General features: G+C 41.4%; 1 protein-coding gene across 1 annotated transcript in view; it reads left to right on the top strand.

The window, feature by feature from the left end:
• The window catches only part of LOC124596118 (nudC domain-containing protein 3-like), a 76,469-nt gene that overhangs the window by 31,931 nt on the left and 28,180 nt on the right, over positions 1-16,358 (top strand). The window contains exon 5 of the mRNA XM_047135133.1: positions 2,764-2,949. Coding sequence (XP_046991089.1) covers positions 2,764-2,949 — 186 coding nt within the window. The remainder of the gene's footprint in view (positions 1-2,763; positions 2,950-16,358) is intronic.

The raw sequence follows: 16,358 nt of genomic DNA, 5'->3' as shown, positions 1-16,358 counted from the left end.
ACTGTTGTTTCAGATCTGGACTACTCTTGAACTGTGTGATTCTATATTTCTTGTTCACTTTTTGTTTATGCAGTGAATATGGAATAAAGAGTGTTACTAAGTGTAAATCTCATCAGTGGGTATGTGGGGTTACTTGTTGTATGAGGTGTGTTAATTAATCAGACTGTGCACTTCGTATCGCACAAAGGTATTGGAATACTGTTGACTTTGAATCTTCAAGAGCAGCCACTGTTCCTGTTGTCTTTCTGTCTGCCTTAATTTGCTTTTTCGACTTAGTTGTAGAAGACGTTGTTCTGTAGTAATGCGGTGAGTGTGGTGAACTTGAAAATTGAGCCACACATTAACCTCAAAAAAGTTGTCAATGGAATGTTTTCATGTTTTAAAGGCGGTTTTTAGTGATAATACTATGTCACGTCCATTAGTTTTTGAACAGCACAAACAGTTTTCAGAAGGCTGAGAAGAGGTAGAAGATGATGAACACCACAGTCTGTCTGCGAGTTCAAGAGCTGGAGCCCACATTCAGAAAATTAATGAAAATCCGTGGAACTATCAACATTTGAGAATTCGATAATTGCAGACGTGGTGAACATGAACAGACTGACAGTAAGTCAAGTTTTGCTTCATGAAGTTTATGCAAAACTGATTCCAAAAAACCTCTCTGACGAACAAAAGAGCTTTGGAAGAACATTTGTTGTGGTGTTTTGGAACTACTCAACGAAGAACAGGACTTTCTGACACATGTCATCACCTCTGATGAAACATCAGAAACAAAGCATTAGTCAATGTACTAGAAGACTCCCACCTTGCCAAGAATGAAAAAAGCATGAATGATCAAGTCAAAACTAAAGGCAATGCTGATTTTTGACAGAACGGCTGCCTTATGATCAAACTGTTAATAGAAAATACTACAAAGAAGTCCTAATCAAACTACGGCAAAGAGTAAGGAAAACAAAACCAGATTTGTGGAAGGGTGATATGTATATTCTGCATCAGGACAATGCATCAGTCCACAATGTCACATCTGTAAAACAGTTTTTTAATGGACTAGCACATTCCTGTTCTTGATCATCCTCAGTATTCACCAGATCTGACTCCCTGTGACTTTTATCTGTTCCTAAAATTGAAAAGTGCTTTGGAGGGAACACATTTTCAGTCTGTTGAGGTGATAAAAAAAGCAAAAAAAACAGCAGAGAGTTGTTGCCGAGAGGTGTCAATGGATGATCTACAACATGGCTTTGAACAATGAAAGACACACATGCAACGGTGTATAGACAGGGGAGGGGGATGTTACTTTGTTTGCAATAATCACATTTTGGGCACCACACCTCTTACAAGCAAGAAAAGGAATGGAATGAAGTGTGTAATGATATGCCAGTGTCATTTCGGGCTGTAACCACTTCTGAAAAGAAATGATTACCTTACCATTGATAACTACTACACATCTCCTCAACTCGCAGATTTACTTGTTGCTCAGAGAACTTATTTGTATGGAACTATAGAGCCCATCTAGAAGAGATCTGCTTTCATAATCTCTTCATAGAAACGAAAGAAGGGGAAAATTGATGCTTTTCAGATGGGAACAGTGACAGAAAATTGAAGCAAGGGCAAAGGAGATGTGTGTGTCTTGACAACAGTTAACAATGCTGAAATGAAAACTGTAAAGAAAAGAACCAGAAAAAGCTGAAGTCCTTAGGCAGTTGTGGTGTACAGTTACACAATGGATGGAGTAGATAATGTGGATCAGAATTGGGCCAACAACCCAGCGTGTCAGAAAAGAGGAAAGAAGTATTGCGAGAGAATTTTTTTCCATCTCATCGAACTTTCTTTGTGGAACACGGTCTCCTGTTTAAAGAAAGAAAAATTTTCTCGAGTTCCTTATTGCTGTTCCTGAAAACGTTATTTCAAAACATCGGAAAGAGGGGTTAGCATCAAAAGTTGCAGGTTGTCTATCTTCAAGCCCCAGCAATAGGCTGCTGATTGACTGACATTTACCCTCAATAATTCTGCCCACTGTGACGAAACAACATCTGACAAGGACTTGGACGATGTGCAGCCTTGTTCTGAATGCTGACGGGAAAAGGCAACAAGAAAGTCAAGATGTGGTGAAGACTGTGATGTAGCCTTGTGCATTTCCTGCTTTTATGCATATCTCACAGCTGCCAACATTCAAAGCTTAATGAATGTCATGGTTCAACTTCACATCTACACAGAATGTTATTTAGTCCAGTGCACTAATGCACTCATGTTTTTTGAAGAAATCAATAACTCAGTATTTTGAGATTTAAGAGCTATCTTTATATGTCTGTGTGTAATGTCAAACAGTGGAAAGACTTCTGAAAAAGTAAGCTTTCAGTGAAAAGACCTTTGTCTGAGCTAGGTGCAGATGCAGATGGGAGGTTAGAGAGATGGTGGGGGGAGGGGGGGGGGGGGAGGAAGGAGAGGAGTGAAAAGACTGTGGGTGCATTGGTGGAATAGAAGGCTTATGTAGTGCTAATGTTCCATACTTCTACTCCATATGAACCAAATGAAGGTGCACTTTAATGAGAACTTTATAAAACAGTTCATCTAAGAATGAATTCTGTATTGTCATTGGTTACCTAACTCATATGTCTTCTTTTTGAAACATAAAATTCCCTAATTGATTATGTTTTTAGAGTGTACAGTTTGATTTATGCACACTTTATTTTTTTCTCTGTGGCTCTGAAGTAGTGTTTCCCCATTCAGTCAATACAAATTGTGCTTTTTTAATTCTTTGTTATTCAGGTAATTGTGGGTCCAAATGTACAAAAGGGCAGCACAGATGTTAGAGTGTCAGTGACATCAAACACAGTGAGAGTGGAGACACGTGATAAAGAAGATGAATGGAAGACTGTAGTTGATGGTGAACTATGCTGGTTAGTCAACAGAGAAGAATGCATTTGGTCACTTGTCCCAGGCCAGTATGTTCAGGTATGTGGTTAGATACCCAGTTGCACATTTTGTTGTTAAATCATTTTCATGCTGTCTAGAACTACTGTTCACATTATATGCATATTTCACTGTACTCATCAAGGGATAAGTTGCAAGAGTTGGGTACAGTAAGAGAAATTTTACTTACTTAAAACCAATAGTACAATTTCAGTTTAAAATAGGCAGTGGTGTTCACTACATCTGCAAAATTTTTTCAAACTGCAAATATCTTGCTGGTACAAGATGTGAATTCATTGCAAATAATAACCAATTGTAGATGGGTAAGTGATTGGTAAAGTTTGGATGGTTAGTGCTATCAGTTTCATAAAACCCTAAACTCTCTTACAGTTCAGTGTCTTATTTTTGTCTGTGGAAGTGGAATGGTTTGTGATAACAGAAATTCATTGCTTGCCTGGGACTGCAGCTGAAAGGAGTAGATGTTTTGCATCGTCTTGTTGTCACTGTAGGCTTCTACCATGGGAAGCAAGGAGGGGGTGCCGTTTGGTGGCCGGTATCCTCTTTCTATAAAATCGAGGTTCTTTATTCATAAGTATAAGAAAGTTATTTAACTTACGCTAGTTGTTGTTCAAGCCCTTCCCTAATAGCCTACATTACATTCACTGCTGGTGAAGTACAAGTCCACTATGCTAACTACTCTGGTCACTCTGTGGTGCGTGACTCTGAGCTAGAGACTGAGCTAACCTTGACAGCGACTAATGACTCAACTCAACTCGATGACTCACTGGTTGACTGATTGGGCCTTTGGTCTCTGGCGGTGGTCTAAATACTGGCAACTGAGAGGGTGTTGGCGATACATTTCTTGCAAGTCCGTATTTGGCCTCTATCTATCTTCTCGCAACCTCTTTGCTGCATGGTGTGCTGGCGCCAGCTTAGGCCAGCACATCCCCCCCCCCCCCCCCCCCCCTTCAAAATGCCGCACCATTGTCGTGTAGTGAGGCCGAGGCTGAGGCTGCCAACGACAACGGGGAGGGAGACAGAACACTGGATGTGGCAGTGAGCCAGGAGCTGTAGCTGTGGAGGACACATACTCCTGACCGCATCCCACCATCTGGCTTGTGGGGCAACAGGAACATCCTCCGGAAAACTGCTGCCAGGGCACATGTACAGCCCTGAGGGACGGTGATGGCGGGTCCAGGTCAATGGGGATTGGTAAGTGGGGACAGTGTCGGCGAGGGCACATTGTCCATCTGCTCTTCCTGTGGCGGCCTGGTGGTGCCGGCAGGCGGTTGCAAAGGCAGGCATCCCTTGAAGCCTGAATCGGGGGAAGAAAAGCAGCAGAATCACAGGGCAAGTGACATGCGCTAATTTGGTTTTGGTGGCGGTGTTGCAAACCATCTGGACCTGCAATGAAGTACATATAAGAATCAATGCATTCCTAGATCATGTTTCTTTCCCAACGCCCATGGTTGCCATAAACCCTGAAAGAACAATGTTGTGCACGAAAAGCAATACCTGCGGACCACTGGCGGTGCCAGATGCTGCGGTGGGTGGAGCAAGTGTAGCAGCATCAGATGGCGGCGGTCATGGAGAAGTCCGGGCGGTGCAAAGTTTGGCCATCTGTTGCTTGAAAGTACCTATGAAGTGTTCTGCTTCTCCGTTGGACTGTGGGTGAAACGGAGCACTTGTTAATGACAAATGCCATTGTGTTCACAAAGCTGTTCAAAGTTGCATGAAGTGCACTGTGGTCCATTGTCCAACATACATACTTCAGGCAAACCTTCTACATAAAATATTGAGGACAATGCTTGAATGTTCTCACTGTCTCTTGATTTCAACACAGTAAAATTCACTGTCCCATTGTGAGGTTTGTAAGTGGTAGGCAAACTAAACTTTCCAACCACTGGAATTCCCTGTCCGTTGTAAGCAGTGAAGTGCTTGCTTTGTAATGATACAAATAGTTTGTTAGAACATTCTTGCACAGCATTAGGACAAGAATTAGGCACAATCTTAATCTTACTTGTGTCAGAACCTGTTGTAGGTTTAAAAAACAAAATGTTCACTGCATGTGCACAAACCTGTTTTGTCTGCGAGTGGGCAAAATTTGCATTTTTGTGCCGTTGCAGACAAACTGCTTGGACATGGCCTTGTTTTCCACATGTGTAACACTTCGTGTTGTATTACGTGATGGTCAGTCCTGTCTTTTATGGTGAGCAAAACATCTAGGGCAAGACTTCACTAAGTTCATAGGTCTGTTTACCTGTGTACATGGCTGTCTGCCTGGAAGTGTACACACTCGTTGTGGGTGCTTGGGGCGATTGTGAGCAAGAGGCGGCTCAACCTGACAAATCAGGGCCTGGTCAAACTTATTGGCGGCTGTGGCACCCGAATCATATTGCTCTATGATTTGCAACACTTTGCCGCATGGTGTGCTGGTGCCAGCTTATGCCAGCACGTGTTGCAGCTCAACTAGTTATTTACAACTGGGTGGGGGAACTGACTGACTGAATGAAATCCATAGTGCAGGGAAATAAAAATTCAATTTGATTGGAAATGAAGGATTTTTGGGCTCACTGCAAAGGCAAGATATTTGTGCCTCTGATAATGATTGAAGCAACACAACAAGTTTGTGTTGGGAGGGCACTCAAGGGTAGTTTGTGCAGCGTGTTAACCAAAGTGCTATGGTGGTGTAATGGTTAGCATTTCTGCCTAGCAAGCAACAAGACCCAGGTTCTGGCCCCGGCCGCGGCACAAATTTTAACTCATTGTTCTGCTAAAATCATTGTCGTAGATAAAGAAAAGACTGAAATGTCTCAGGGGAAAATATAATATTTGTGCCTCTGTTTGCACAAATGACAAAATAGTGTTAGAGCACTAAGCTTCATTTTATTGGTAATTCATCTGTCAGCTTCTCATCAAAGGTTGTGACAATGCTATTTCAAACATATGTAACATTAAGTGAATTTGGTGTTGGTGCTTGGTAGAACATGACAATAAGATTGAATTGGAAACATTTCATTGATGTTTTGCAGGACATCAGGAAAGTGTTTCCCATTCAATATTACATTCATTTGTTGTTACGATATGTATAGCCTATTATAAAGAAATAGTGGGCTTGATCGGTAACACCGCATATTTTTTCTGCTATGTGGTTATTTTCATGCACATGATGCCATTTAGTGCTTTATCATTATGTCATAGTGACAGCTTTTTAGGGTATTCTGCAGATAGAGAAATCATTGTGTGTTCTTGAATGGAAGCTTTGTTACACCTCTTCAGTTATGCTAAAGTGTAATTGTCCACTGTAAATCTTTCTTTATCCTCAGCAGCACTAGTACTGTTGATTAAGACTTGGCCAAAGATTTATGCTTCAGTAGACTGAAGACTGAAGAATGGCTAGGCAAGGACAGACTGAAGAGTGGTTAGGCTGTGTGCCCACTGGATATATAAATATTTGACAGATCGTTTCACAGTATTGTACATCACGTTTTCACATGACAACACTATGTTCTTTGCTCATGACTTTACTGTCCTATATCAAAGCAGTTGGCCTTTTGGCTAGTGTCTTTCTGCATTTTACTTTTTTATGTGCGTTGGACACTTTAAAGCTTCCTAGATGAAGAAAGGAAAGGTGGAGTCAAGAGTGGGTAAGAATAATATCTTACTCAATAAAATATTAACATGAAACAAAGTACTGTGATGGACCACTCAAAAGGACATTACCAATGGCTTTACAAGATTTTTAATTCTCTCATTAACTAAAATTATGTAAGTAGATTGCTTATGTAAATGCATCTTCTACGTATTCATTTTGTAACTACAAAATTTCTCTGGTATTTTATGGTCCAGAACATTTGAAATTTGACATAAACTTAGCACATTGCTTCAGAAATGGTCTAAGAAACTACTTTGCAATGAAGCTGTACTCAGGTATTCGTCTACAGCTTTGGCATATTACGCTAGCATGCCCCACCTCCAGTCTTAGTTAGTTTTTACTTGGGATAGTTCGCAGGAAAGGCAATGACAACTCGTCAGACTACAACTGCCCCATCACAAAGCATGATTCTCTAAATACTCTGTCTGACAAAGAAAATGTGAAGCACCCAGACAACATAGTTTGATGCCAAGGTTATTTTGTGCAGATACGCACCATTGGTATGTAAATGATTAGAATTGTAAAAGTCTGTGACAAGCAAAGTCCCACCAGAATGCCTTAGTGCTGTTCATGATTAGTGTTATTGCCAGGGGTGGTAGGTTGTATGTTGGATACAAATAGGGTTAGATGTTGACTGATCACTGTGAAGAACACAGAGATGGCACTTGCTTATGTGAGGGCATTATCAGCATCTGAGAAAGAATGAGGTTTTCACTCTGCAGCGGAGTGTGCACTGATATGAAACTTCCTGGCAGATTAAAACTGTGTGCACCGACCGAGACTTGAACTGAGAAAGTTTGAAACGCCTTTGTTGTGGCTCTCCATTTGGATGGCTTGTCGAATTGTGCAGCATCCTGATTTCAGTGGCATTCACACACATATGCCAATGGTCCATTGAAGGGCTGCATAGAAACTGAAAGAGAGGATCGCCATATTGTGCTTTGAGCATATCGTAACCCCTTCATATTCGCACCTGCTGTTAAAGACAAGTAATGTCCTCCCTGTAATATTCTGTGTCATCTGGCACCACTAGTTGGAGACTAGCAGCAGCCAAATAGGGAATCACCATCCCATGTTTAGGTTGCCGTTAACTCCACAACACTTACTCGGCTATCTTTGAGCTTTGAAAAGGTGCTGCAACTGGGAAACATGGACTTGTGATGAATGGCGTTGCGTAGTGTTCAGGGGTTAGTTGCGGTTCTGCACTTCCACAAATGGCCATCGCCAGGGACTAAGGTGCCAACCTGGGGAGAGGTCCCATCCTTCCAATGTGTAGGTGAGGTACAGCAGTGTTACTCCTGGCATGATGGTGTGGGGAGCCAGAGGGTATGACTTCAGGTCATGGCTGGTAGTGATTGACGGAACTCTGATGGCACAGCAATGTGTCACAGATGTACTGCATCCTCATGTGGTATCTCTTGTGCAACAGCATTATGCTGCTATTTTTAAACAGCACAATGTTCGCCACATATGGAACATGTCTCTATAAACTGTCTGCATGATGATTAGGTACTCCTGAGGCAGCAGAATCCCCAGCTCTGATCCGATAGAACATGTGTGGGACCAGCTTGTACATAAATTCCATCCCAGTGCCTGTATTAAGGATATCAAAGACTTGTTATGACAGATGTGGGCCACTTTAATTCGGGAGAGCATACAACGTCTTTACGGTTTCCTTCTGAACACAATGAGTGCATGTATCCAGAGTGTAAATGGTGCATTGTCATACTAATCAGTAGGTACATACTGCCACATTCTTTGTAAATTTGAATGGATTGTGTAACCACTGAAATAAAAGCACATACTATCTCAACTTGCAAAGTTTCATTTCGTTTCCTCCTCCCCTTCTGGGTGCTAAATTTTTCTTCTCAGGCAGTGAAAACCCAAAAGGGTTTTAGTAATTTGTGGTAAACTAGGGAAAACCACATTTACAATATCACCTGCATTTGTCACTAAACACACGACAGGAAAGAAATTTACAGTCTCTTCTAACTGCATTGCTACTTCATTCCACAACTTTGAAATGACGTTCTTCATGCGATACTGAGGAGTCTGTTTTGGTCCCAGAAGCATCTTCAGTCTTGCACCAAGTTGATTAGCATCTTGCAGTCCTGCAGTTTGTCACACAACTGACTGGGAAAATACAAAGTGATTCGAAGCTTGGGCATGGTCATACGACAACGGATGACAGGTTTGCTCGCAGTAGTGGCACCCCATTCATTTGCATGTATTTGTCTTACTCGTGCATTTTCGTGCAAAATCCTGTGATGCATTGCCACAAGTTCGTAAAAGACTGGGTTTTCAAAATATGTGTGGGTTCGGCTTTGTCAAACACTTTTATTCTGGAGAACAGTGTCCCCCAGGCTTCTGTGTAGTGCCACAGCAGTTAACCTTATCATGGAATTCTGTAACAAGGCATCTCAGGCTCTCTTCTCATCGATGATTTTGCAGTCTTCTCCAGCTCTCAACAAACCTGTTTACTTGAACAATTACTTTAGACATGTCTCAACCATCTTTACTCAGGTAGCATTGGCAACGGCTTTCAGTTTTCGACCGAAAAACTGTCTGCCTGAAACTCTGACAGCATAAGGAGTCTCTTCCATCGTTCTTACAGCTTGGTCCTGTTGCCCTTCTGTTTTTCAAAAACCATGAAATTCTTGGGGCTCACACTCAATAGGAAACTCTGTTGGTCCTCTCACATCTATCAGCATGCTGTACCCAATCTAAATATCCTACATGTTTTAAATGACACTTCATGGGGAGCAGATCGGAAAATCCTTCTCTGCTTATATCAATCCCTCATCCAATCAAAACTGGACTGTGGGTTTCTCATTTACCCATCTGCACGACCGTCTGTCTCAGCACAATCCACCATCGAGGCATACGTTTTGTCACTGGACATTTCTACACTAGGTGAGTTATGAGTCTCCATACATACGCTGTTGAACTACCGCTGTCATACCGACATTGAACTCCCTTGACCACCAACAAGGGGTTAGCGTAACTTCTTTGTTGCCTTCTAGAGGTTGCTTTCTTATACTGCTTCGGAAGCTTAACCTTACATTACCTGCCATGTTCCTAATGGGTGAGAGCCCTTCAATGCCTTGGCTTCACGCAGAGGTCTGCGTTAATCTTGGACGTAGTTCATTTCCCACTGACACTACTCTATATTTGATCTATCTCTGTAAGTTTCTTGAACTTTGCACTCAACTTGGAGACAGCATCTTCGTCGACACTGATGCCTCCAAGACTGATGGTGGTCTCAGATGCACTTTTGTCATTGGTTACAAACATTTTAGATACTGACTTTTAGACATGTAATTGACTTTTACTGTAGAGCTTTCTGCCCTCAATCAGGCTACCCAGTACATCTGGCGACACAGGCTTCTCAATTGTGTGTTGTGTTACGATTCACTTAGTGCCCTGCAGGGCCTCTGTGTACTACACACATACCAGCCCTTAGTACAACAGTGCCATGAATGCCTCCACTCGCTCGCTGATGATGTTCATATGGTCATTGGTCATGTCGGAGTGTCGGGGAATGAAGCTGCCGATGCTGCTGTTGAGGCTGTAATCTGACTGCCTAGACCTTTTTGCTATTCTGTCCCTTCAGTTGATCTTTGGGTGCTGCATATAAGAACATTGTGTCCCTCTGGTGTTAACACTGGTCGTTTCTAAATGGCAACAAACTCTGTGAAATTAAACATCTCCCAATGGCTAGGATGACTTCCTCTCGCCCCTCTCATTGTGAGGAGATGCTTTTAGCTTGGCTGTGTACTGATCACTGTCATTTCAACACTCATAATTTGTTAAGTGGAGACACCACACCACTCTGTGCTTACTGCAACCGACCACTGACAGTGCACCACTTTCTAACCTAATGCCAATTTTATAACCTTTTATGTTTCAATGTGTGTTAGACATCTGAATTATCAGATATCTTGGCAGATACAGCATAAGCTGTAAATTTTGTTTTACTTTTTATTCGTTGTGGTAATATGGTGAAGGAAATTAAATTTTCAACCATTTGAGCATCTTTTTCAAGGAGGAACTGATAGTTCTTAGCTATTCCTCTACTCCAGTCAGTTGGGCTCGGAGTGTTAGCGACTTCAGCTTCATCCGGTGACTGACCATTTAAAGTTACAACACAGACGCTTGTGACATCAGCTGCTTTGCACCCTAAAGCGACAACAGTGACAGTAGACTTGAGGCCTTAGAATCAGGAGGAAGGATGTGACAGAAGCCCAAGTGCAGGCGACTGCAGGGCATCCTAAAGCCTTTAGTGTTGAGGTAGTAGCATGAAGAACAAGTACATCTACATCTACATACACGACTACTTGGCAATTTATTCTTCAGTGCTTAGCAGAGAGTTCATCGTATCACTTTCAGACTATTTTTCTACCATTCCACTCTTAAGTAGCACAATGGAAAAACAAACACTTAAATCTTTCCATGCAAGCTACAATTTATATCATTTTATTGTAATGGTCATTGCTCCATTTGTAGGTGAGAGTCACAAAATATTTTTACATTTGGAGAGAAAGGTTGCTAACTGAAATTTCATGAAAATATCTCATGGCAATGAAAAATGCCTTTGTTTTAATGATTCCATTCCAACTCTCATATCATATCCATAACACATTATCCCCTATTTTGCAGTAACAGCCCTTCTCTTAACTCTTTTTATGTTCTGTGTGTGCCTTGTGTGCTAAAGATCCTATACCGAGCAACAGTACTCCAGAAGAGGAAGGGCAAATGTAGTGTTGGCAGTTTCTCTAGTAGATTTGTTGCATCTTCTAAGTGCTCTGCCAGTTGAATACAGTCTTTGGTTGACATTTCCCACAAAATTTTCCGCGTGGTGGTTCCATTTCTTTGTAATTGTAATCCCTAGGTATTTAGTTCACTCAGTAACCTTTAAATTTGTGTGATTTATCTTGTAACTGAAATTTAACAGATTCCTTTTGATACTTATGTGGAGGACTTCATACTACTTATTAATTCTGTGTGTTGGCAGTTTTGTACCATAGAGAACTTTTGTCTAAATCATTTTGTGGTTGGGTTTGATCTGATGATGACTTTATTAGGTGGTAAATGACAGCATCATCTGCAAACACTCTGAGGACTGCCCATATTGTCTTTTAAAGCATTTATATAGATTAATAACTATAGAGATTAACACTTCTGTTTCACTCAGTGACTTTCTATCAAGTGATATGAACTGTGGTTTTTCGGGCAGGAAATCATGAATCCAGTCACACAATTACAGAGCTATTACAAATGATTAAAGCGATTTCATAAATTCACTGTAGCTCCATTCATTGACATATGGTCACGACACACTACAGATACGTAGAAAAACTCATAAAGTTTTGTTCGGCTGAAGCCGCACTTCAGGTTTCTGCCGCCAGAGCGCTTGAGATCGACAGGAGCCGAGAAAGCGTATGTTGTGCTTGAAATGCACTCACATCAGTCAGTCATAACAGTGCAACGACGCTTCAGGACGAAGTTCAACAAAGATCCACCAACTGCTAACTCCATTCAGCGATGGTATGCGCAGTTTAAAGCTCCTGGATGCCTCTATAAGGGGAAATCAGCGGGTCGGCCTGCAGTGAGCGAAGAAACGGTTGAACGCGCGCGGGCAAGTTTCACGCGTAGCCCCCGGAAGTCGACGAATAAAGCAAGCAGGGAGCTAAACGTACCACAGCCGACGGTTTAGAAAATCTCACGGAAAAGGCTAAAGCAGAAGCCTTACCATTTACAATTGCTACAAGCCCTGACACCCGATGACAAAGTCAAACGCTTTGAATTTTCGACGCGGTTGCAACAGCTCATGGAAGAGGATGCGTTCAGTGCGAAACTTGTTTTCAGTGATGAAGCAACATTTTTTCTTAATGGTGAAGTGAACAGACACAATGTGCGAATCTGGGCGTTAGAGAATCCTCACGCATTCGTGCAGCAAATTCGCAATTCACCGAAAGTTAACGAGTTTTGAGCAATCTCACGGTTTAAAGTTTACGGCCCCTTTTTCTTCTGCGAAAAAAACGTTACAGGACACGTGTATCAGGACATGCTGGAAAATTGGCTCATGCCACAACTGGAGACCGACAGCGCCGACTTCATCTTTCAACAGGATGGTGCTCCACCGCACTTCCATCATGATGTTCGGCATTTCTTAAACAGGAGATTGGAAAACCGATGGATCGGTCGTGGTGGAGATCATGATCAGCAATTCATGTCATAGCCTCCACACTCTCCCGACTTAACCCCATGTGATTTCTTTCTGTGGGGTTATGTGAAAGATTCAGCGTTTAAACCTCCTCTACCAAGAAATGTGCCAGAACTGCTAGCTCGCATCAACAATGCTTTCGAACTCAATGATGGGGACATGCGGCGCCGAGAGTGGGAGGAACTTGATTATCGGCTTGATGTCTGCCGAATCACTAAAGGGGCACATACCGAACATTTGTGAATGCCTAAAAAAACTTTTTGAGTTTTTGTATGTGTGTGCAAAGCATTGTGAAAATATCTCAAATAATAAAGTTATTGTAGAGCTGTGAAATCGCTTCAATCATTTGTAATAACCCTGTATATTATTCCAAAGGCACACAAGTTGATTAGAAGTTGCGTGTGAAGAATGGCTCCAAAAGCCTTTTGCAAATCTAGAACTACGAAATCAGTGTGAAAGTTCCTGTCAATAGCACTAATTTCTTCTTGTGTATAAAGAGCCAGTGTTTCACAAGAACAGTATTTTCTGAATCCATGTCTGTGTGTCAATGATTGTCGCTTTTGAGGTATTTCGGGTTGTTCGAACATGGCATATGCCTAAAGTCCCACTGCAGATTGATTTCAGTGATATATGTCTCTATTACAGCAGATTACTTCTGTTTCCTTTCTTGTGTACTTTGTGACCTGTGCAACTTTCCAGTCCTTTGGTTCAGATTTTTCAGAGAGCAAGCAGTTCTATAAGATTGCTAATTATGAAGCTATTGCATCAGCTTGGTCTGAAAAGAACCCAGTTGGTGTACGGTCCGGACAACAAGGCTACACCAAGGCTATCTGCATCTAAGTTACTCAAGTTGGCAGCTGATTTGAATTCTGGAATATTTGCTGCATCTTCTTTGGTAAAAGCATTTCTGAAAACTGTGTTTAATAGCTGTGTGTTAGTGGCACTGTCTTTGGTAACATTACCATTGCTATTGCACAGTTAATGTATGGATTGTGTTTTGTTGCTGGTGTGCTCTCCATGCAACCAGTATCTCTTTGGTTTTTTTGCCAGATTTCATGACAGTTTTGTAGTGGAAACTATTGAAAACATCTCACATTAAATTTCAAGATTTTGTAAAACATTGCCAATATTTTAGATTTTACATTCGTTTAAATCTGCCATTCTTTCTTTTTATTGGTGCTTCTGCAACAGTTTCCAGACCTGTTTTGAAAATCGTAGGGGATCCGTTTTGTTTCTTATAACTTACTTCGTATGAATTTCTCAGTTGCCAGTGATAGCATTTCTTTGAATTTAAGGCACTCGTGGTCTACACTTAAATAGGAAGTTTGCAAGGAATTAAAACTACCTCTTAGGAAGTAATCAAGTGATTTTTTTTTACTTTAATTTTTGATGAATTTGTGAGTTACGGTATTCAGTCTCTACAACAATATTGTTGTGACTAATCGCTGTATGTGTCATGACACATCCTATTTATTAAGGCTTTTTTTATTGCTTCTGGGTCTAGTATGTTACAGCAATCATATACATTTTGTGTGGGCTCCTGGACTAATTCCTCAAAATAATTCTCAGAAAAGGCTTTTAGTACAATTTTGGATGATGTTTTATGCCTACCACTGATTTTTAAAAATGTGTTTTCACCAACTTGAAATGAAAACTCAAGTTTTCTCTGAGCTTTTCAACAACTGTATAACCTGACTTGGGGTCAGTAAAAGGAAACAATCATTATTTTCTTCCAATTATTAAGTATAGCCTCTGCTCATACTAACTCACAGCAACAAATATACCACCAACAATGGAATCAAACACTGGAAAATCCAAAATCAAATGTAACAGTATTATGAGAAGGAAAGTTGCTACTCGCCATATAGCAGAGATGCTGAATCGCAGATAGGCACAGTAAAGACTCTTACAATTCAAGCTTTTGGCCATGGGCACACACATGTGCGTGCACGTGCATGTGCGACCCCCCCCCCCCCCACCACACACACACACACACACACACACACACACAAAACTGCAGTCTCAGACAACTGAAATCGCACTGTGAGCGGGTGTTGACAGATGTGAAAATTACCAAACTATCAGTTTAATAAGTCACAGCTGCAAAATACTAACACGAATTCTTTGCAGACAAATGGAAAAACTGGTAGAAGCCGACCTCAGGGAAGATCAGTTTGGATTCCGTAGAAATATTGGAACACGTGAGGCAATACTGACCTTCCGACTTATATTAGAAGAAAGATTAAGGAAAGGCAAACTTACATTTCTAGCAAACCAGTTATAAGAATCGAGGGGCATGAAAGGGAAGCAGTGATTGGGAAGGGAGTGAGACAGGGTTGTAGCCTTTCCCCATTGTTATTCAATCTGTATATTGGGCAAGCAGTAAAGGAAACAAAAGAAAAATTCGGAGTAGGTGTTAAAATCCATGGAGAAGAAATAAAACTTTGAGGTTTGCCGATGACATTGTAATTCTATCAGAGACAGCAAAGGACTTGGAAGGGCAGTTGAACGGAATGGATAGTGTCTTGAAAGGAGGATATAAGATTAACATCAACAAAAGCAAAATGAGGATAATAGAATGTAGTCGAATTAAGTCGGGTGATGCTGAGGGAATTGGATTAGGAAATGAGACACTTAAAGTAGTAAAGGAGTTTTGCTATTTGGGGAGCAAAATAACTGATGATGGTCGAAGTAGAGAAGATACAAAATGTAGACTGGCAATGGCAAGGAAAGTGTTTCTGAAGAAGGGAAATTTGTTAACATCGAGTATAGATTTAAGTGTCAGGAAGTCTTTTCTGAAAGTATTTGTATGGAGTGTACATCTACATCCACATCTACATCCATACTCCGCAAGCCACCTGACGGTGTGTGGCGGAGGGTACCTTGAGTACCTCTATCGGTTCTCCCATCTATTCCATTCTCGTATTGTTCGTGGAAAGAAGGATTGTCGATATGCCTCTGTGTGGGCTCTAATCTCTCTGATTTTATCCTCATGGCCTCTTCGCGAGATATACGTAGGAGGGAGCAATATACTGCTTGACTCTTCGGTGAAGGTATGTTCTCGAAACTTTGACAAAAGCTCGTACCGAGCTACTGAGCGTCTCTCCTGCAGAGTCTTCCACTGGAGTTTATCTATCATCTCCGTAACGCTTTCGCGATTACTAAATGATCCTGTAACGAAGCGTGCTGCTCTCCGTTGGATCTTGTCTATATCTTCTATCAACCCAACCTGGTACGGATCCCACACTGCTGAGCAGTATTCAAGCAGTGGGGGAACAAGCGTACTGTAACCTACTTCCTTTGTTTTCGGATTGCATTTCCTTAGGATTCTTCCAATGAATCTCAGTCTGGCATCTGCTTTACCGACGATCAACATTATATGATCATTCCATTTTAAACCACTCCTAATGCGTACTCCCAGATAATTTATGGTATTAACTGCTTCCAGTTGCTGACCTGCTATTTTGTAGCTAAATGATAAAGGATCTATCTTTCTGTGTATTCGCAGCACATTACACTTGTCTACATTGAGATTCAATTGCCATTCCCTGCACCATGCATCAATTCGCT

The sequence above is a fragment of the Schistocerca americana genome, chromosome 2 (assembly GCF_021461395.2).
Source record: "Schistocerca americana isolate TAMUIC-IGC-003095 chromosome 2, iqSchAmer2.1, whole genome shotgun sequence".
NCBI lineage: Eukaryota > Metazoa > Arthropoda > Insecta > Orthoptera > Acrididae > Schistocerca > Schistocerca americana.
This window is presented reverse-complemented; position numbering and strand designations above follow the sequence as displayed.